The sequence below is a fragment of the Muscardinus avellanarius genome, assembly GCF_963383645.1.
Source record: "Muscardinus avellanarius genome assembly, chromosome: 7".
In the NCBI taxonomy this organism is placed as follows: Eukaryota; Metazoa; Chordata; class Mammalia; order Rodentia; family Gliridae; genus Muscardinus; species Muscardinus avellanarius.
In genome coordinates this window covers 61915950-61939193 of record NC_137793.1, presented here as the reverse complement: position 1 = coordinate 61939193, position 23244 = coordinate 61915950, and the positions used below count along the sequence as shown (strand labels likewise).

General features: G+C 42.4%; 1 protein-coding gene across 14 annotated transcripts in view; it reads right to left on the bottom strand.

Moving 5' to 3' along the window:
* Window positions 1–23244, bottom strand: part of RGS7 (regulator of G protein signaling 7) — a gene marked incomplete at both ends in the record, with an annotated part of 439059 nt that overhangs the window by 91253 nt on the left and 324562 nt on the right. For 10 of the 14 annotated variants that reach the window (XM_080698947.1, XM_080698950.1, XM_080698943.1 and 7 more), the window contains 2 exons: window positions 4618–4669; window positions 9793–9899. The exons of the other annotated variants lie outside the window; for them this stretch is intronic. In XM_080698947.1, coding sequence (XP_080555073.1) covers window positions 4618–4669; window positions 9793–9899 — 159 coding nt within the window. The remainder of the gene's footprint in view (window positions 1–4617; window positions 4670–9792; window positions 9900–23244) is intronic. 14 annotated transcript variants of the gene reach the window in all.

Sequence of the window (23244 nt, the reverse complement as noted above, 5' to 3'; positions counted from 1 at the left end):
CTCTGCAGGGGACAAAGGGGGCCGAGGAGACTTCCAGGAGGACATTTCACTACTGCTCCTTCGTGTTCTCCCGCGTTGGTCCTCAGGTTCAGAGACTGCAGGCACAGCCCTCATCTATTTCGTTTGTTGTAGATTTGGCAAGTCTACAGTGTGTGATGAGGCACGTCTGTGTAAGTGCTGCTCCTGGACTATAAGATTGCAGTAATTTCACAAGTAAACAGCAGGCGCACTGACAATATGGGTCATCAGCACCTCTTTTTCTGAAGCTTACAGGTTTTGCTTATACATTCACACTCCCCGTCCACGATTTTCCCTGCATAGCGCCACTTACTGTTATCACTACATCTTTCTTGTTCTACCCTATGCTCACTTGGGGTCAGATAAAGCAACTAGAGTCTTTTATCTCCTACATCGGCCACAAACAGAACGCCTGGGATTAAACTACAGCATGGAGGGAACACCTCACCAAGCAGTAGAGCCATTGGGAACCTGTGCTGGTTCCTTCTTCATCTTGGGCAAGAAGCTAAACATCCTGTCAGATGCACTGGCTGCCTTGTTCTCTCTCCCTTAACTCAATGCCCCTCAGTGTTCAGGGATACCATCAAAAATCCTGTCTCTGGCTTCTGCTTCAGTCTGCTACCATTCATACTGTCTCCACTGCTTATCGAATTCCCTTGTGCCTTGGCCTCTAGCCCTCCCTGTAAGCTATTTGTGCCAGGACATTCCTGATGTGCAAATGTACCTAGGGATAGCCCATTCCTGACTCCACTTTTTTTTTTTTTTTTGGTGGTAGTGGGGTTCCTGGAAGCCCTTCTACCTCTGGGCTACACTCCCAGACCTATTTTATGTTTTTATTTGGAAACAGGGTCTCTTAAGCCAGCAAGGCTGGCTTCGAACCAGCGCGATCCTCCTGTCTCTGCCTCCCAAGTGTGGGGATTACAAGTGTGGGCCACCATGCTCAGCTCCTGACTCCATTTTAACTCACTGGGATTGGAATAATTTTTTTGTACTTGTGCGAAAAATACCAGAAACCTCACCCAAGGTGATTGTCATTAGGGTTGCCTTTTCTTCCTGCGGTGCTAATGACCAAAGCCAACACTTTGCATGTGCCAGACAAACACTTCACCACTGAGATACATCCCCAGCCCCAACTCGGCTTTCAAAGGATGAAGTTCATAGATGTGTGGACTCTGCTGTCCATATTGGCTTGATTCAGTAATTGAACATGACCAATGCATTCGATTTTTCTATAAAACCAAGGTAACTGGTAAAAACTGTTTTACATAGAAGCAAATCTACCGAGATCTTTATTCTGTAGAATCTGGCTAGTTAGTTCAACTGGCAATGGTGACAGAGAGGCAGGATGCTAATAAAAACAGAGAAATTGTTCTTAAACCCTGTCTTATGCAATAAAGTCCCCTTTGATTCCCCAAGGTGGCTTTAGGAAATATGGCCTAAGCAGGTACTGTGCTTTGGAACTTACAACCCAGCACATCATGGTATCCTATCTAAAGGAAGAGCCCAAGATGGGCACAGCGGTGCACAGCTGTAATCCCAGTACTTGGGAGGCTGAGACAGGAGAATGGCAAGTTTGAAGCCTCAGCAACTTAGCAAGGCTCGTGGCAACTTAGCAAGACCCTGTTTCAAAATTTTAAAAATAAAAAGGGCTGGGGTATAGCTTGGAAGTAAAATGCCTTAGGGTTCACACACACACACACACACACACACACACACACAGAGAGAGAGAGAGAGAGAGAGAGAGAGAGAGAGAGAGAGAGAGAGAAGGGTCTGGGTTTTACAACATTATATTTTTAAAAGAATGGCAATAGAAAATCCAGAGCTGTAATAATTCAAATTGTTGCCATAATTTATTTGCACCTAAAAAGATAAATCATAAAAGATGAAATAGCATGGCCTGAGGGAGGGTTTAGCATCTAAATCAACCTCAGTTCGGTTCTTCTCCTTTTCCCCAATAAATGCCTATTTAATATTTTATTTTTCACTTGTACATAAGATAAGTGAGATAGATTCAAACAAAGATACGTTTCTGCAGGGGAAAACCAAATCAAAGTATTAAGAACTGTCTCCACAGTTAGTTAATATACAAGCATCCCAGGTTCGATGGCCCCTCTGAGGTGAGCCCCCGCGAGCGTCAGTGCTGAGCCGAGATGAGGGCATTGACTGTGTGTGATGACACTTTGAGGGGCCTGTGACACACCTCCTCAGGCTCCCAGTGGAACAGCCCTCTGCCTAAGTCGTGGGCATGAGCTTGAACTATGCTCACTCCTGCACAGTTGTAAAATCCACGAACGGTGGAGAGAGAAGCATGAAGAATGCGTGCTCTGTCCTCAACAGGCAACAGCAGCAGTGTTCCTGACAGGTCATAACAATGATGGATAGAAAACAAGAATGTCAACTCATGGAGTGTGTGAGAGAAGCACCAGCTTCCTTGGGCATATTACTCGGGATTACTCCATCAGCATCTGCAAGTCAATATTGTGGGCTGGGTATATTTCCGTGGTACAGCGAGGCCCTGGGTTCAAGCCCCAACACCTCAAAAATAACAGCAACAACAAACAAGAGGCAAGAAGCTACAAAATCGGTCAGTACTGCTATTCTTGTTTGAAAGTCAGCAAACTGAGGCTCAGAAATGTCCCAGCCATGTGCTGAGGTCACATGGCTGTAGGTGGAGGTGAACACAGTGGACTCAGGCATGCCTCCAACACCTGGGTCTCTTTCCCAGAGCTCTCCTCATCCCAGCAATTCTTTCACTGGGATAAGATACTGTTTGGTGGATCAGTTCATGGATATCCTTCCTGGCTGGACAAAATGTTCCAGAAAGTTCTCTAACTCAGACATACAAATTAACAGCTGTCTTTTCTCTTTCTCTGAGGGCATTGACTTTGGACAATGTTAACTTCAGATGAAGAAACTGGTGTTTCTAATACTGGAAGAGAATTATGTAGGCTCTATATTTTATTTTATTTTATTTTATTTTATTTTATTTTATTTTATTTTATTTGTGGTACCAGGGATGAAACCCAGAGGCATTGTACCTCTGAGCTACCCACCCAGCCCTATTTTGTAGTCTTTTTATTTTTGAAACGGTCTTACTGAGTTGCAAAGGGCCTCACTAAGTAGCTGAGGCTGTCTGCGAACTGTGATCATCTGGTCTCTGCCTTCCAAACGCTGAGATTACAAGTGTGTGCCACCACGCCTAGCATGTAGGCTCTATATTAATGTCACAAGTTTCTGGTTTTAGGTTTATATTTTTGTTCCTCTGAGTTATGTTAGAACACTCTAGGGCCTCTCAACTATGAAATTCAAGTTTCCTGGCTGCTATAAGTGAGGGACCACTCCATTGGTTTACCAAGGATTTTCCTAGGTTTTTTCCTTCCTAAAATGTGTCTCTGGGAGCAACATCAAAGAAAGTCGAGTTGCTGTGAAGTTTCTCAGCTGCCCTGCCACCAGCGCCTGCCTGGCCTCATCCCCTGAAAAATCTCTGCCTCCTGGAAATGCTCCCAGGTCTTGTGTGAAATCTTCATGGAATCCCCAGGTTGAGTCACTGTCTCGTCTTTCACTTTCCCACCTCATTTTGCACCTGCCCCTGCTGCCCCTGTCCAGGCAAGCTCCCTTCCTGTGAGCCCGCTCCCAGGCCTAGCCTGTGAGCTCGCCGTGATGGTCACATCAGTCTCTTTGGCATCCGGCTCTAACTACAGCAGCTGACGCGGGGGGCGATTGTTAGTGTTTTGCGAAGGGTCTTGTGTTTGGAAGCTCTTGCCGTAGGAAGGTGTAGTGGAGTAAACATTTGTTCACTGGGCTTCTTCTTCTTCTTTTTTTTTTCTTGAAGAGTTTAACTGAAATCCTAATTGCTGCATCCGTTTATTCTAAATTCCCAGAACTCAATTTATTAGGATTAAATTTGTGGTGGGACCTTTTCTTTTGTTTGCAACTGGCCTCTCCATGTTGAACACAACCTTTTGTTTATAGGAGAGGAAGCATCATGATCATGAGAAAGGGGAGGAGTGGGGAGCCAGGAATGTACCAACCCACACAGCTACTCAGAGCTGTGTCGGATACTTGGCCTTCTGGGACATTTTGCTACTCTTTCTAGTAACCCCGGGTGCCACACAGACCCTACAATAACCTTGTAACAAACCCAACGATAACCTTGTAATGCTTATTTATAGCTCTTTTATTGCTTCATGTTTTACTGGACACTGAATCCAGGGAGGAGGGAGGTTCTTCCTCTGAGCTACACCTTTTGAAACAGGGTCTCACTAAGTTGTTGAGGCTGGCCTCAAACCTGTGATCCTCCTGTCTCAGCCTCCCAAGTACTGAGATTATAGGTGTGTCTCACCCTGCCTGGCTCGTTCAGCTCTTTAACCTATTTATAAACTTGGTTTAATAGCTGTAGAGAGCACTACACCACAAAAGCACTTGCTACCAGTGTGGGTGACTATCCAAACAAAGATATCCATGATTCCCTGACAGCAACACTGGTCCTACACTGAGAACTGTGGTTTCCTTTCTTAACAACAGAGGCAGTAAGATGCAAGAACATGTTCATCCAGATGTGCTGGCAGTCAATGAGAAAAACAGGGCTAGTGCACTGACCATAGTCCGTGTTTTCTGGCTCCCAGCAATTTGATGGCCAAAAGTAGGGTGTCTGTGGAACAAAATAAAGGGGAACCCAGGTTAGACACATAAACAGTTGGTAGAGTTTCTGGCTTAAAGGTGTGTTTATTTCCGCCATTATCTAGAACAGTTTTCTAACGATACATGTTTCATAATCCACAGCAAGTTCCCAGAGAGACGCTGTGCGGTTTCCATCTGCATTTACTTTGCTGACCAATTGCTCAGCCTCCAAATGTGTGCTGTGCCAGCAGGTGTTTAACACGCCACACACCGCTGCGACTCTGCGCCCAGCGACCTGAAGGTCAAAGGTCAGCTGCATCATCCCAACAAGTGCTCCCCACTGAGAGGACTGAGAGGACAGCATGTTTGCAAGCCTCAGGAGGAACTGTGCTTAAATATGTTGTTTTTGTGTTAAGTATATTGACTATCACATGCTTATCTATGTTGCATAAATACATTTGGATATGTTTAAATCGTGTTCTATACATCATGTATCTTGACACTACCTGTGTTAGATCCAAAAAGTTCAACTGACAAAATCCTTCCCAGCAATCATTCGACAGGCTCCATTAGTTACACAGTGCAGCTGTCGATATCATGCAACTAGATTATAACAACCCTTTACCTTCACTCTCAAAGGTGCTCTTCCACAAAGGCAAACGCTAACCAGAGATCCTTTTTTTTTTTCAGTTGGCTGATGTGATTAACAATTGGCAGAATTCTGGTGCTGGCTGTAAAATTCTGGGAACTGATTAGCTAAATTACAGAGACAATGTCTGAGCAAAGAGCACCCCAGTTATTGAGAGCAGCATTTTATACTTCCTGGAAGTTACTTTCTGACCTTGCTGGCTGGACCCGTGTGGCTCCAGACTACAAGGACGCGCGTGATGACCTGTCTGCTGGTCTCGTCTGTTCTGGGAGGCCACGGCTCCAAGGCCAGTGGTAAAGTGAGCGCAGACATTGCTGTTGTAAAATTAGCTAACTATGTTGAGAATCCTTGCACAGGAGCACATCTGGATCAATCTCTGATCATCTCACGCTTCTATACTTGGTACAAGTATGATTCTGTGGGGAAGAGTGGTTAGAAAGAACTGCTTATACTCCAAGAGGGGACCGTCTTTGTAAGGACCACTGGGGGTTTGACTTACCCTGCCGTCCTTGGGGATTACGGCAGAATACTGAAGAAGATTACTATCATAGTTTTGTACACATGTGAACAAATCACAGCAGGAATTTCGAAGAAAAAACGTTGAGCAAGTAGATAAAGAGGAATCCGGCTCCCCTGCACTGCTCTCAGCAGCCCAATTTCCTGGGCCTTGGGTGCTGGAGCTTTGAAGAACATGATTTCTTAGAAATAAAGTTGAATCTGGATTCAAGGAGAGCCAGAGGGGTGAGGCAGGCAAGGGAATGCTTCCGCTCAGGGTGCCGGCTTTGAGATGAGGTGCCCTCCAGGCGTCTCTTTGTGTTGATTCTTTGTTTTGGGGTGTGTGCCTGCATATCTGCTAATCTGACTTTAAAAAAATCTATTGCAGTCAAACTGATCAGACATCTACTTTTTTCCAAAATGACCAGGAATGTTCTCATTTGCATTCTAACACCTTTTCTTTATTTGGTTATCATGTATTTTAGTGAGAATTCCATAACTGTAAAAATAAGGAATGAAGAATTTTGTCTTGTGATATTATGTGGGAATGCCATAAAACCAACATTCTTTGCTAGCACTGGAAGATTTTTCCTAAGGAAAACCACTGTAAATAATACTAAGAGATAATATAAAGAGAATAACAAGCTCTTATAACTCATTGGAATTTGAAAATCTTTTTTTTTTTGCCAAGAAAGCATATTTTATTTTATTTTTTATAGTTCCTCATTCTTTTTTTATTTTAACAATTTTTTATTGAACATTAATAGTATACATTTAAACTATATTTGGTGCCCTCTCCCCCCGCCCCCATTTTCCCTTCCCTCCTCCCACCAATGGTTATCTAGGTCTACATCTGAACATGTGTAAAATTATGAAAGTCTGTTTTTCTAGTATTCGTAGACTTGGGGAAATCTTTAAGTGTCTGCTCTTCACAGCTGGCTTCCTCAGCTCCCAGCTCATCCCAGTGGCCCAGCCAGTGCTGGGTAAGCCTCGGCTCAGGGCGAGGGCAAAGGGAGCTGCAGACTAGACCTGCCTGGAGGCTGTGTCAGGTCTCAGTTCCATCTAGCAAGGGGATCCGTGCGAGTTCTCATGATCAAAACCTACTGAGAACACATTTGCTGCAGCATGCCAGTGAAGTTAAGGGGACTCTGTTTCTCTTCAAGGCATGCTCTGAAGCCTCTTCAGATTTTAAAAACACTGTTTAATGCATTTTTGTGGTAAAGGGGATTGAACCCAGGAGTCTTCTACCTCAGAGCTATTAATTTTGAAACAAGGGCTCATTAAGTTGCTGAAGCTGGCCTTGAACCTGCGATCCTCCCTTCTCAGCCTTCCAAGTGATGGGATTACAGGTGTGGGCCACCACTATGTTTCGCATTTCAATTCATGAGTTTTAAAATCCTTCAAGGACTTGAATTCAGGTCACTGTAATGAAGACCTCTCCGCAGCTTGAAACCAGCCTAGGAGTGGAGGGAAGGGAAGTCCTGAGCAGCGTGTTCTCTGTGCAGACTGATTATGCCTTGGTAGATACTACAGGAGGAAGTCAACCAATCCTGACTTCTCTGGTGTTGATTTTTTTTAATTGATTTTAGGATTCTTATTACTAGGTTTACAAATATGTCATGCTTATATACTATCCCAGATGTGTATGGATTATTAAAATATGCAAACTCAATGCCTAATATTAATTAAGTAATTTAAATACATTTTTGTGAAAATTACATATCTATATATTCCATCAGCACGTGGAACTTGATAGCCATCTATTATCCCTTGTAGTTATACATTAATGTCATTCACTTGACTTACTCTTTTTCTTTTGCAGGGCTGGGAGTCATGCACGCTAGGCAAGTGCTCTGCTACTAAGCTGCACCCCAGCCACTTACTTGACTTGATCTTATGCTCTATGGAGAGTCTCCCCTTTCCCCTGAATGTACTGTGGTCCTCCGCCAGCTTTGCCCACACTCGACTCCAGAGTGTGACTAAGACTTTCAGCCTCCTCTGCCTACCCGTTGATTCCAGAGTGACCGAGCTGGAGCTGAAGGTTCAAACTATTACTAACTCAACACATCATTATTAACCTGGACTGTATCTGACCTACTTTTGTTTCATCAAAATTTTTTTAATTAGAGCATTCTCAGGAGATAGACCATGTTTAATGTGTCCCTTATAGTTATTTTACTTAGAATATTGATTGTGAGACTGAACATAAATTTTAAATTTATGTGAGAACAGGCAAGCTTCCCTTCAGAACTTGTGAGAAGTTTGTTAGTCCTCAAGTTTACTTCTATCTAATATTTTATTTTTGTGGTACTGGGGATGGAACCCAGGGGCTTTCTACCTCCAAACTACACTCCAGACCTATTTTTTATATTTTATTTGAAAAAAGGGTCTCACTAAGTTGCTGAGAGCCTTACTAAGCAGCTGAGGCTGGCTTTGAACCTGCATGATCCTCCTTTCTTAGCCTCCCAAATGCTGGGATTACAAGTGTAAACATTTTTATAAAATAAGATTATATGGAAAATATAATTCTGTAATAAAATCAAGAAGTATTAGTAACATGTAAACAATTTTTCCAATCACCACCTCTGATGTATTATAATGTTAATCCTTAGGACCACAAGATACTCTAACCTAACAATAAGCTGTCTTAAGCTACCATTGATTAAGTTTAGTGGTGTAAAGAAGGCTCTATTATCTTAAAGCCTTTTTAAATTATGAAAGTTCACTGCTTTAACATTTAAGCTAGGTACCAGTTTTAGGAGATTGCTTCACCTCCAAGAAATTCACTGGAAACACATCCTGGGATTACAGACCTCAGATAATAGTGTGCAGGACGTGGCAGTGAGGCCACTCTAGAAAGGCAATGATCTATATACTACTGGCTTCCTCAATATATATACTGTTGGCTACCATGAAATTCATTCAGAATTATCCATTCAAAGGTCATATATTCAAAGATCATACATATATTTATTGGTGATTAAACCCAGGGGGATTCTACCTCTGAGCTACAACTCCAGTTCTTTTTATTATTTTATTTTGAAACATGGTTTTCCTAAATTGCTGAAGCTGTGCTTCAACCTGTGATCCTCCTGTCTCAGCCTCCAAGGTACTGAGAGTACAGATGTGCACCACTGCACCTGGCTCAAGACTAATTTTAAACATATTTTCTCTTCTCAGTTTTCTCAAGCAAGTTTTGGCCAAATTATTATTCGGTCATTTTCTTTTAGTCATAGAGCACTTTAAAATACCCCAGAACAAGTGAGAAGAATGTTCCACTGTCTAGGAAGTAAAGAGTCAAGAAGGAGACCCTTCAGCAAACAAGCTGGAGTTCCAGCTCGACACTCAACGTGCCTCCATTTCAGAGGCAGAGCCCATGAGTCAGCCCATCAGAATGCACCGACACTTGTGGGGAAGCAGAGACCGAACTCCGAGTCACCGGCGCCCATCTCATTTGGAGACACCTAGGGTGACTCATCTCCTTGCACGCTGCCTGAGTCAAGCTGCTGTCTCGGGAGAAACACATACACACACGCACGCACGCACTGCCGTGCAGGTCTCCACACCAGGCCAAGTCCAGCGCTTGTCTAACAAGCTAAATTTCACCCTGGAGCTCCCAGCATTCCCGGGAGAGCACCTGGAACAAATATGGTCTAGAGCACAGGCAGGGGCCAACATGCAATCAGTTCAGTTCCGTCGCTACCTCCTTCCCAGAGGTTAGTGCACTGTGGAGGTGAGGACTTCCCATCTTCCCAAATTCAAGTTCAGAATTTTCCTTAAGCTTTGTATAGAAAATATCACTTTAGTCACTCCACAATTTAGCTTTTGCAAATAACCTGCTTTACACAGTGTCTGTTGCTTTTTAGGTCTTGAGCTCAGCACTAATTAGTTTCTAATTCACCTGCGTCAAAGTAAAAGAAGTCAGAGTTTTCAAAAGTTCTGCAAAACACAAACAAAACAAAACACCAGCTTCTAGTTTACTGTAGAAGAACATTTCCATTTCAACTTACTTGGAACCGGTAAAAGGTGCCGTCATCCTTGAGAGTGAGCACGTGGTCTGAGATTGGGAAGAAGTAACCGTGGGCGGCCATGAGCGTGCCCAGATGCAGCGCCTCCACTGTTTCAAAACACAAGAAACACAGAGGACCTTTGAAAATGCATTTTGTATTTTTTATAGTGCATTTATAAGAGTATAATATTTTTAGATTGTTTGTTTGTTTTATGGTACTGGGGATTGGACCCAGGGGCATTTTACATACAAGCGACACCCCAGCCCTTTTTATTTTTTATTTTGAAATAGGGTTTCACTAAGTTGCTCAGGCTAGCCTCAAACCTGTGATCCTCCTGTATCAGCCTCCCAGGTACTGGAATCACAGGTGTACGCCACTGGCCCTGGCTTAGTCCGTTGTTTTTGAGCACACTCTTGCATCCCAGCTCTTGGCACCCTCAGCCTGGCTCTGTCTGCACTTCCTTTTCACTGCCTAACACAAAGTACTGAGCTGGATACGGCTTCTCCTAGGGCTGCCCAGTGACCAGGCTCATCTGTGGCCCCCAGCTCACAAGGAGATTGGCTGAGGAACACTGATACACGAGGGCTCTTCCGATTCTTCCGAGTCTGCCTCTTTTATTTCAGCGTCTGATCTGTGCTAATACTCTCCCAGAAGCAGCTCCACGGGGCATTTACAAAGCACTTTAAACTTCTATATGTTTTCATTTGCATCACTCGGTTGCCTACATTACAGACATCTAATACCATCAGCAGCTTTTCTAAAGACTTGGGTCATTATTGCATGATGGCAACAGGTAATGTTAAGGCATCTAGAGCCATTTAGGTGGCATTGTTGAGCTACTGTCTTGGACAGTGTCTACTGTTCTAAAGAGTATCCTCAAAAGGGACTGGGAAGGGTTTTTTTATTTTTTTTATTTTTGTTTGTTTGTTTTTTAATTTTTTTTATTAATTATTTTTTAAATTGGTGCATTGTAGTCATATATCAATCTATCAATCACATTGGAGTACAAGACATGAGAGTATATACCAGCACACATCATCCAATTAGCCCTCCTCCAGCCCCCATCCCATTCCCTCCCCCTCCCTCCATCCCACGCTTCTTTGGTGATTTACTTTTTTTTTCTTTTTTCTTTCTTTCTTTCTTTCTTTCTTTCTTTCTTTCTTTCTTTCTTTCTTTCTTTCTTTTTTATTGGTGCACTGTATTCATACATCATGGTGGGATACAAACTTTTGTAGACATACATGCACACATCACCCAGTTAGCCCCCACCCGATCCCCACCCCATTCTCTCCCCATCCCTCCTTCCCATGCTTGGCTTAGTGGTTGACATCTAGTATTATAGCAATTTATCCAAAATTAAAAATGATAATCTCACATAACAGTTTCATTTGTCTGATACCAAACTTTTGATGACTTAAAGATAGCATTTCAATATTTCTTTTTGCTTTCTTTCTTACCAGAGAATATTTTTTTCTATTTTTTTAGGTGAAACTATCATATATTTATATATTTATTTTTCAGAAAAAAAATCTATCCTAATATGGAATATGGACTCTAGATACCCACAACGATCTTGAAAAAGAACAAAGCTAGAAGATATATATTTTCTGATTTCAAACCATATAAAGCTACAATAATTGAAACAGTGTAGTACTGTTCTAAAGGCAGATATATAAACCATTGGAGTTAAATACAAGCCTAGAGCTAAACTCTTCCCTATATTGTCAAGTTATTTTTGACAAGGTTTCCACGAACATTTGGTGGTGGAAATAATAATCTTTTAACTAAATATTGTTGAAAAATAATACTTACATGGAAAAGAATAAATTTGGACCCTTACCTAATCCCATATACAAATATAACTCAAAATAGATAAAAGACCTAAATATAAATCTTAAGACTATAAACTTTTAGAAGAAAATCTGGGTCATAAAACCTCACAACATTGAAATTGGCAGTGATTTCTTGGCAACAGAAGAGTATACAAACTCCCTAAAAAATAAAAAAATATTGTATATCCAAAAACAATGTAAACAGAGTTAAAAGTTACTAATAGAATGGGATAAAATATTTCCAAATGCTATATCTGAAGGTATATTAATATTCCAACTAGAAATCCTAAAATTAACAACAATAAAGGCAAACAATACAATTTAGAGATAGGTAAAAGACTAACATAAATAATGAATCTCCACAGATAACCAATCTTAGTTGTCTGTTGGATAGAAACTCTTGTTTCTCTGGTTCTGGTGTGTGTTACCTATTTCTTCTTTGTAGTTAATCTCTTTGAGTATTTTCTCTAGTGCTGGTTTTGAAGACATAAATTCCTTCAGTTTCTGTTTGTCATGGAAGCTTCTTATTTTTCCATCTAATTTGATAGAAAGTTTTGCTGGGTAGGACATTTTTGGCTGGAAGTTGTTTTCTTTCAGAGTTTGGAATATGTTACTCCAAGCCCTTCTGGCTCTCATGACTTGGTTTGGGAAGTCTGGAGTGATTCTAATTGGCTTGCCTCTGAATGTCACTTGGCCCTTTGTTTTTGTTGCCTTTAAGATTCTCTGCTTGGCTTCCACATTGGTCATTTTGACAATTATGTGACGTGGGGATCCTCTTCTCCGATCCTGTCTAAAGGGAGTTCTATAAGTTTCCTGGACCTGTGTATCAACCTCTTGCTCTATGTTTGGAAAATTTTCTGCTATTACTTCCTTGAAGAGATTGTTGATCCCTTTGGTTTCACTTTCTTTTCCCTCCTCTATTCCAATTATTCTTAGGTTAGCTCTCTTAAAATGGGCCCATATTTCTTCAATATCAGATTCCTGCTGTCGGATATTTTTTTCTAGATTAGAAACTATGCATTCATTTTTGGAATGATCATCTTCTAAGAGCGAGATTCTGTTCTCCATGTGGTCTAATCTGTTGTTTGTGCTTTGAATTGAGGCCTTTACTTCATTAATTGCATCCTTTATCTCTTTTTGGCTCTCTCTGAGTTCTTTTTGAAGCACCTCTATTATTTCTACAGTTATTTTCCTGATTTGATCTTCTAGAAATCTCTGATTTTCTGTTTTATCAGGTTCTGATGTTGTGGGGTTGTGGGCATTCATTGCTCCAGTGTTATTCCTCTTTCCCATGATTTCGGAAGTTTGTGACTTCTCTGGGTTCTTCCCTTGGGTCACTATGACTTCGCTTAAGGTGCTCTGGATCTCGAGTCTGTAGTATCTCTGACCCCACTACTCCTTTACTGGGTTTTATCACAGAGTCTCCAACCCAGGGAGTCGATAGAGGCTGCTTTAGACTATGGGGGGTGCCAGGTTGCACGTTCTCCTATGGTGTGATATCTCTGCTACTGCCACTCCCCCACTGGGTCAAGTCCCAGGGAGTACAGTACTGGGATTTCTCCTCTGTGGCCCGCAATTTGACTCACTGTTGTTGAGTACACAGATGTAGCTGTACTGGACTCGGTGAAATCACTGCTGCTGCCGCTGGTGGCAATATGGCACCGCTGCCACGCCCTTGGCTGTGAGGCTAGCATATTTTTTCTTCTCTGGTTTTGAGTTCCACTCTGAGTCCCTGCAGCGTGTGCTGAGTTCAGCCACTGGGAGCTTTAGATGCTCCCTGAGCCGAAAGATCCCGCCTGGCTGTTCCGCAGAGGCTCACCTCGGCTTGCTGTTGCCGTCTGGTGAATTCGCCGCTGCCGCCGCGTCCTCGAGCATGAGGCCGGTGTATCTCCTCTGTGGCTCTGAGCTCTGTTCTCAGTCTGCTTTCTCTCTGGAGCCTGGTGATTTTTTTTTTCCCCTCTGGTGATGGTGTTTTCTGGCTATGAAAGGCGCTGATTTTGTGGTAATGGATATTGGTTGTTAGCGGGGCTCGTAAGCCCCACTTTTCTCGGTTGCCATCTTCCCGGAAGTCGCCTGGTGATTTACTTTGATACATTTGTTTATGTACCTCCTGCATTTTAAAGAGGCTCCGTCCTCCAGTATTACATACCCTCTGATTGGTCACATTAGTTGCTTCACTATAGGGCCCTTTCTATAGCTCAACCTCTTCCTGTTGCCCCTTTCCTCCTAGTTATTGCTGATTAAGGGAAGCATCTGATTTATATTTTCTGCGATATTTCTCTGTGCATGCTGTGTTGCAAGTACCGATCCCACTCTTGACGGCCCCAGTAGTGGCCTGACTACTCAGTGGACTGATCCAGATCTCGCTGGCTCAAGTAGCGGCCTTGCCTCATGGGGGGCCCCAGTTCTGGTCTCGCTGGCCCCTACACCGGTCTAACCCCTAAGCTGGCTTTGGTCCCGGCCTTGGAGGCCACAGGAGTGGCCTTGCCTCACGGCAGGCTCCGATGCTGGCCATAGGCCCCTACACTGGCCTAACCCCTTGGCAGGATTCCAATCCTGGCCTCGGAGGCCCCAGCACCAGCCTAGCCTCATGGCAGGCTCCAATGCCAGCCTCGTTGGCCCCAGCACCGGTCTAACCACTCAGCAGGTTCCGTTCTCGGCCTAGGAGGCCCCAGCACTGGCCATGCCTCATGGCAGGCTCCGATGCTGGCCTCACCTCACGGCAGGCTCCGATACCGGCCTCACTGGCCCCAGCACCGGTCTAACCCTTCGGCAGGCTGTTATCCTGGCCTCGGAGGCCCCAGTACCGGCCTTGCCTCACAGCAGGCTCCGATGCCGGCCTTGCTGGCCCCAGCACCGGCCTAACCCCTCAGCAGGCTCTTATCCCAGCCTCGGAGGTCCCAGTACCAGCCTTGCCTCATGGCAGGCTCCGATGCCGGCCTTGCTGGCCCCAGCGCCGGCCTAACTCCTCAGCAGGCTCCGGTCCCGTCCTCGGAGGCCCCAGCACCGGCCTTGCCTCACGGTAGGCTCCAATGCCGGCCTTGCTGGCTCCAGCACTGGCCTAACCGGGAAGGGGTTATTTGACAATTATGATCACAACAAAATGCTGAAATATTCATTCTCCATCTATAGTATGCAACAATTTCTTTAAAAAAAAAAAAGGTTAATGACGTTCGGCCCAATGAAATTATCACTGCATCGGACCAGAGACAACATTGTGTTTGTTTATGTCCGGTCTAAAAAATATGTAACTATGTCCAGGCGTGGTGGTGCACGCTTGTGATCCCCATGCTTGGGAGGCAGAGACAGGTGGATCACCCAGGTTCAAAGCCAGCCACACTGGCTTAACAGACCCTGTTTCCAAATAAAATATAAAACAGGTCTGGAAGTGTAGCCCAGAGGTAGAAGGGCTTCCAGGAACCCCAGTACCACACACATACAAAAATGTAACTAAGAAAAATAGCTAAGACAACATAAATTATAAGTAGATAGAAAATACCCAAAATTAGGTTTATTTATCAGTTTGTATATCTTTATATACAGTTCATTTATAGATTTATCTGTTTCTTAGACAAGTAGCTAAAATGATTTTATTTACTTATTTATTATTATTATTATTATTTTTTTTTTTGGTGGTACTGGGGTTCCTGGAATCCCTTCTACCTCCAGGCTACACTCCCACGGGCTACACTCCCAGACCTATTTTATACATTTTTATGTGGAAACAGGGTCTCTTAAGCCAGCGCGGCTGGCTTTGAACCTGCGCGATCCTCCTGTCTCTGCCTCCCAAGCGCGGGGATTACAAGTGTGCGCCACCACACCCGGCTTAAAATGATTTTTTCTAGACGCAGTGCTAGGTATCAAACCCAGGGCCTCATATGTTTTAGCAAGCGCTCTATCACTGAGCTACACTCCTGGCCCTAAAATGAGTCTTTACCTTAGGATTCTTATTGCAGTCCTGTGACTGTATGGTTCCACCTATGTCTCTAGCCATCAGTCAAGGGAGCTTTTACACCTCAGCAGAAACTGGCTATTAGTCTGCTAGTCATGACATAGCTAAGCATAAAACTCCTGAACACACACAGCTACCTAGATTGGTTGGTAATTAATTGTTACATTTCATTTTTTTCTGTCATTGGATACAATGGTGCCCCCTGGAATTGGTATATAACTATCATCATGCAAATATTTTAACTGACAGCTTCTTTGCTCTCCAGCTTCTTGCTGCCTTATTCTTGCTGATAATGAAGAAAACCTGAGCTAGATGTGGTGACACACACCTGCAATGCCAGGACTTGGGAGGTTGAAACAGGAGGACGGCAGGATCAAAGCCAGCCTTCGCAATTCCGTGAGACCCTGTTTCCAAATAAAAAATAGGGCTGGGGGTGTAGCTCAGATATAGAATGCCACTGGGTTCCATCTCCAGTGTCTATATAACTATCACACACACACACACACACACACACACACACACACACACACACACACCTGCTAATCTCTTTTTGCTGTGTCTCTGGGAGATTGTTATTAAATGTCCTTGTTATCTTCTCCCAATCATCAAGTCTCTCCTTACACAGAATGTTTTCTTTTCTACCAGGGACAGGTATCCACATCCTCTCTGTTGAAAGTCAAGGCTGTCTTAAACATGTGCTGTATTCGCCAGCACACCTACATACTCTCTTTAGAACTCAGAAGCTACAGTGCTATTGTGGGAAGAATAAATCTTTGGAGATACCCACTATCCCTCGTTATTTAAATTCTCTCAATAACATGTTCAGGGACAGGGAGGGAACGAGTTGGGACAGACGCAGAGGGAAACACCAAGTGCCCTGTGCATGTATGCTTCAGAGAGATGCTCCAGACCTTGTTGTGATGCATAATTACAATGTACCAATAAGAGTCTGTCAAAAATTCTCTTCACCTTCCCTATCCATGAATAAAGGTAATAAACATACCTCATAAGAGTATGTGTCATGAAGTTGGAACAGTGCCTTGCGTATAGTAGCCACTCAATATACGGCAGCTACCAAGCTTCATTAGTCAAGAAGAAAGCAGAGATACCTGGCTCCCTCATCGTTTATCTTCCTCATCAGCCAGGATTTTTTAAGGCCTAGTAATGACAAATGCCACATGAAGAAGAGCCTGTGAACACACTGCGCCCTGCGAATACGTGAGCTAGTAGAGCCAGCATCTTAGGAGATGCAGGAGCCCAGCGCGTGCTTTGTTTCTCCAAGAACAGTTTCAGGAAATCAACTTCCGTACATTTGCCTTTGACTAGGCTGGTGGAGGGATAGTGACGGCGCTACCGAGCACCAGCTGTTTCCATATTCTCTCACATTGCTCATTTTTAGATTGTCCATAAAGTTAAGATGGTAAGAGGATCTGTGGGCCGTGGCAATGGGCAGGTCAAGCTCTGAGCCCCTGGACAGCCCCACTAGGAGCTCCGGAGAGCAGCACAGCAAATTCATCCCAGGGGTTCAAATCCAGGTAGCCCACTGGTCTTCTTACAGCCATGTTTGTTCATTTTAGTAGCAGCACACTAACAGTATTCAGCAAGAGAAACTAAGTCACAGCCCAGGAAGAAGGTTTCAGAGTACAAGAGCTTATGAGCTCCACACTTAGGGAAGAGTTATAAAACAACAATGTAATCAGACAACAATGAGTGCAGCAACAAAACAACTGGGTGCTAAATCTTTCATGAAGATTAAAAACTATAGTGAGCCTGGTATGGTAGTGTGCACCTGTAATCCCAGTACCTGGGAGGCTGAGACAGGAGGCTTACGGGTTCGAGGCCGGCCTTAGCAACTTAGCGGGACCCTTAGCTACCTGTGATACTCTATTTCCAAATAAAAAATAAAAAGATCTGGTGATGTAGCTCAGAAATAGAATGACCCTGGGTGCAATCCCCAGTACCAAATATATATATATATATATATATATATATATATATATATATATATATACACACACACACACACACACACACACACACACACTTGGTGGTACTGGGGGTGGAACCCAGAGGTTCCGGGCTATATTCCCAGACCTGTTTTCTATTTTATTTGAAAACAGGGTCTCACTAAGTTTCTGAGAGCCTCAGTAAGTAGCTGAGGCTGGCTTTGAACCTGTGTGATCCTCCTGCCTCAGCCGCCCAAGCACAGGGATTACAAGCATGCGCCACCACACCTGGCTAAATAGATATTTTTAAAAGTATATTTGGAGAGACTGCAGAAAAGAGAACCAGAAGCTAACGAGCATGCTCTGGCTCCCCGCCTCTCCTCGGGCCCTAAGCCAGGGCAGATCAGGCGCTGGCGGTGCAGGGAGTGCCCACAGACTCTTTTTCATGTGGCTCTGCCACCGCGAGGCCTTCATAAATCCGGGCTGGTGAGAAAGATAAAGAATGAGGAACCCAGCACTCCCTGCCTTCTTCTTGAGGTAAATACTTTATTTTTGTTTGATTTGATTATGCTCATTTTGCCTTCCCTCCAAGAGCTACACATACCCTCTAATTTTATGATTAAGGAAAATTTGTTTTGATGGCACAGCATCCAATAGAGTTATATTGATGAGGATCTGTTTTTATAAGATTAAAATTTAGTTTGGACATGAGTCACGCATACTTCATATGTTGAGCTACAGTTGAACCGTTCTGATATTTTAAAAGCCTAGCCTTCTCAAAGGCTCATAAAAAATGATGCTGGGGTCTTCGAGCAAATAGGAACCTGGCGAGGTTGCCATTACCGAGACGGCGGGCGCCATCGTGGGGCGTCTGGAGACCAGGGCTCCAGGACAGACTCAGGGGGTGGGTAGGCTTTCTACTTTGTTTGTGACTATCTGCTTGGTGCTTAGCTTGCCAGCAGGAAAAGTAGCTATTAAGTCAATGCTGCTGAATGAATGAACAAGCACATTTATGAATAAATGGCCCGTCAGGAATATAAAAGCACAGCACTGCTTGGACAGACGCCGAATGAACAGTTTTGGGTTGTGATTAGAAGCAGCTTGTTCAGCTCTTCCAAGATAATGTAGATGTCTTTTCACAGTACTTCTATGTGTGTGTGTGTGTGTGTGTGGGTGTTATACACATGTTCACATGCAGGTCCTGGGGATTAAACCCAGGGGCATTTTACCTCCAAGCTACATCCCTAGCCTTATTTTATTAGGGTCTTGCTAGGTTCCTGAGTCTGGCTTTGAACCTGTGATCCTCCCATCTCAGCCTCCTAAGTACTGGGATTACAGGCTTGTGCCACCACACTTGGCTACTTTTATGAGCTTTAGAAGTGGGGCTATTTTAGCTATACTGTGGTGGGAAGAGGTTTGACTGTGACTTGTGGCATAAATGCCAGGAGGAGCTTGAGTGGCTTGAGTCGTGCTCTCAGGGTTGACCTGAGACACTGTCCTGAGATTCCCCGCTCTGGAATCCCAGTGTCACCGTAATTCAACAAGAACCTGGGAGACCACTGACAGTCTAGGGGCAAAGTGTTCAAAGAGTTTAGTGAGTACTCCATCAAGAACCCCTGCTCGAGGCCATGGCAGGCCAGATGGCTCTGCTTCTCAGCAAAATAATCAGGAACAAATCTCCTCATCCAAGTGTTATTTGCTTCACCCACACACCTAAAGTTCAGCAACAGACCCACCAAGAGATTCCATCTCATTTCTCATGTGGATATTCAAATTTGAGCAAACTGAGAAATAAAAATCCATCTGGGAGCGGTTGCCCTACACAAGCGCTCTGTGCAGGGTTGCTGGATCCAGCGCATCCGTGGCTACCTCGCTGCAACAGGGGACTGGTGGCCCCAAATAGAGGGAAGTGTATACGGCATCGTCCACTCCTGACCACAGCCTCTTCAGAATGTCAACAGGATGAGAGCACGTTATAAATTAGGCCTGAGGTCTCCCATGCGAAGTGCTCTGTATTTATAACACAATTTTAAAAACAAGGACTGTTTTTCCTATCTAGAGACACCACTCTTAGCAGCCTTGTCCCTTCCTAAATACAATCTGTAATTTTCAAGTGATAAAAAAAAGTGCTTCTTAGTCAAGAAAATGATAATCAAAAATAATTCCCACTAAACCCTACCTTCCATCCCTGCCATGTGTTTCTGACTTTCATTTTATGGGCATAGATTAAAAAGTAATTGTTTCATTTCCTACACGCAATATAAATATAACTCGTATACAGGTAGAAAGAAATATTTCAGAAAGAAGTATACAGAGAAAAAAAAGGCGGCAGTGGGCAAGCTGATCTCAAGGGAACGAAAAGGCCCAAAAGAGACAAGAAAGTTGCTTAATAGTAAAGAGCAGGCTTCCTCCGTCAGGACCATTCTGAGTCATAAAGGAAATACTTCGTCTGGTTTATTCTTTTTTTTTTTCTCTCTTTATTTTTTTTTAATTTATTTTTTATTGGTGCAATGTATTCATACATCATAGTGGTATAAAGAAAATACTTTTGTGGACATACATGCACATCTCGCCATGTTAGCCCCTACCCGATCCCCACCCCATTCCCTCCCCATCCCTCCTTCCCACGCTTGGCTTACTGGTTGACATCTAGTATTATAGCAATTTATACAATATTAACATTGATAATCTCACATAACAGTTTCATTTGTCTGGTACCAAACTTTTGATGACTTAAAGATAACATTTCAATATTTCTTTTTGCTTTCTTTCTTACCAGAGAATATTTTTTTCTTTTTTTTTTTTTTAGGTGAAACTATCATACATTTATTTATTTATTTTTCAGAAAAAAATCTATCCTGATATGGAATATGGACTCTAGATACCCAAAACAGTCTCAAAGAAGAACAAAGCTAGAAGATGTATATTTTCTGATTTCAAACCATATAAAGCTACAATAATTGAAACAGTGTAGTACTGTTATAAAGGCAGATATATAAACCATTGGAGCTAATTAAAAGCCTAGAGATAAATTCTTCCATACATTGTCAAGTTATTTTTGACAAGGTTTCCATGAACTTTTGGTGAAGGAAATACTAGTCTTTTAACTAAATATTGTTGAAAAATAATAATAAATGAAAAAGAATAAAATTGGACCCTTACCTAACACATATACAAATATTAACTCAAAATAGATAAAAGACCTAAATATAAATCTTAATACTATAAGCTTTTAGAAGAAAATCTGGGTCATAAAACCTCACAACATTGAAATTGGAAGTGATTTCTTGGATATGATTTCAATGGCACAGGCAACAAAAGAGTAAATAAACTCCCTAAAAAATAAAAAAAAATATTGTATATCCAAAGACAATGTAAACAGAGTTAAAAGTTACTGATCCTCTTCCAAGAGTTCCTCCTATGACCCATTTCTCCCTAACTCTCACATATTAGGGAAAGCATCTGATTTCTTATTTTTTGTGCCTGACTGATCTCACTTAGCATAATGTCCTCCAGTTCCATCCATTTCCCTGAAAATGGTGTAATTGAGTTTTTTTTGATGGCTGAGTAAAATTCCATTGTGTACATATCCCACAGTTTTGTAATCCATTCATCTGTTGATGGACATCTTGGCTGCTTCCATAGTTTGGCTATGGTGAATTGTGCAGCTATGAACATAGATACACATGCATTAGTTTGGTAGTTTGGTTTCTTTTCTTTTGGGTAGATACCCAACAGTGGTATTGCTGGATCAAATGGAAGATTTGTTCCCATTCTTCTGAGGATTCTCCATACTGTTTTCCAAAGTGGTTGCACTAATTTGCAATCCCACCAACAATGTCTTAGAGTTCCCACTTCTCCACATCCTCGCCAGCATCTGTTGTTGTTTGTGTTTTGAATGATGGCCATTCTAGTTGGAGTTAGGTGAAATCTCAGGGTAGTTTTGATTTGCATCTCTCTGATTGCCAGTGATGTTGAGCATTTTTTCATGCATTTATTGGCCATTTGAATTTCTTCTTTTGTGAAGTGTCTATTTAGTTCATTTGCCCATTTTGTTATTGGATGCTTTGTTTTCTTAGTGTTGAGTTTCTTGAGTTCTCTGTATATTCTAGATATTAGTCCTCTATCGGTGGTGTAGGTGGAAAAAATCTTCTCCCATTCTGTTGGCTCTCGATTGAGATTCTTGATAGTTTCCTTTGCTGAACAGAAGCTCTTCAGTTTCATGCAATCCCATGTATTGATTCTCCTTTTAATTTGTTGTGCCTTTGGGGTCTTGTTGAGGAAATGTTTGTCTGTACCTATGTGTTGTAGTGTTGGACCTATGCCCTCTTCAAGGAGCTTCAAGGTCTCTGGTTTAATTTCCAAGTCTTTGATCCATCGTGAGTTGACTTTTGTACAGGGTGAAAAAGTGGGATTAACATCCAATTTCCTGCATATGGTTAACCAGTTTTGCCAACACCATTTGTTGAAGAGGCTATCTTTTTTCCAGTGTATGTTTTTGGCCCCTTTGTCAAAAATCAATTGGCTGAAAGTGTGTGGACTTGTTTCTGGGTCTTCTATTCTGCTCCATTGGTCTATATATCTGTTCTTTTGCCAGTACCATGCTGTTTTTATTACAATGGCTTTGTAGTATAGTTTAAAGTCAGGTATTGTGATTCCTCCTGCGTGGTTTTTGTTGCTGAGAACTACCTTAGCTATTCTGGGCTTTTTGTTATTCCAGATAAATTTAAGGACTGATTTTTCTATGTCTGTGAGGAATGATCTTGGTAGTTTAATGGGCATTGCATTAAATCTGTAGATCACTTTTGGGAGGATGGCCATTTTAATGATATTAATTCTGCCAATCCATGAACATGGAAGGTCTTTCCATCTTCTAAGATCTTCTTCGATTTCTTTTTTCAGTGTTCTATAATTTTCTTTGTAGAGATCTTTTACTTCCTTGGTCAAGTTTATTCCTAGGTATTTTATTTTTTTGTGGGAGATCCTGAGTGGAAGTGTTTTCTGAATTTCTTTTTCAGTGGATTTATGGTTGGTGTACAGGAAAGCTTCTGATTTTTTAAGGTTGATTTTGTATCCAGATACCTTGCTGAATTTGTTGATCAGTTCTATAAGCCTTTTGGTTGAGTTTGTTGGGTTTTCTAAGTATAGAATCATGTCATCTGCAAATAGTGAAAGCTTAAGTTCTTCTTTTCCTATTTGTACTCCTTTGATTTCCTTTTCTTGCCTTATTGTTCTGGCTAGAGTCTCTAGTACTATATTGAAGAGAAGTGGTGATAGTGGACATCCTTGTCTCGTTCCAGTTTTTAGGGGAAATTCTTGAAGTTTTTTCCCATTTAATATGATGTTGGCAGTGGGCTTATTGTAGATTGCCTTAATAATGTTGAGATATGTTCCTTCTATTCCAATTCTCTGCAGTGTTTTTATCATAAATGGATGTTGAATTTTATCAAATGCTTTTTCAGCATCTATTGAGATGATCATGTGGTTTTTGTCTTTGATTCTGTTTATATGATGAATTACATGGATTGTTTTTCATATATTGAACCAGCCTTGCATCCCTGGGATGAACCCTACCTGGTCATGGTGAATGATTTTCTTGATGTGGTTTTGAATGCGTGTTGCTAGTATTTTGTTTAATAGTTTTGCATCCAAGTTCATCAGAGATATAGGCCTGTAGTTTTCCTTCCTTGAACTGTCTTTATTCGGTTTGGGTATTAGTGTG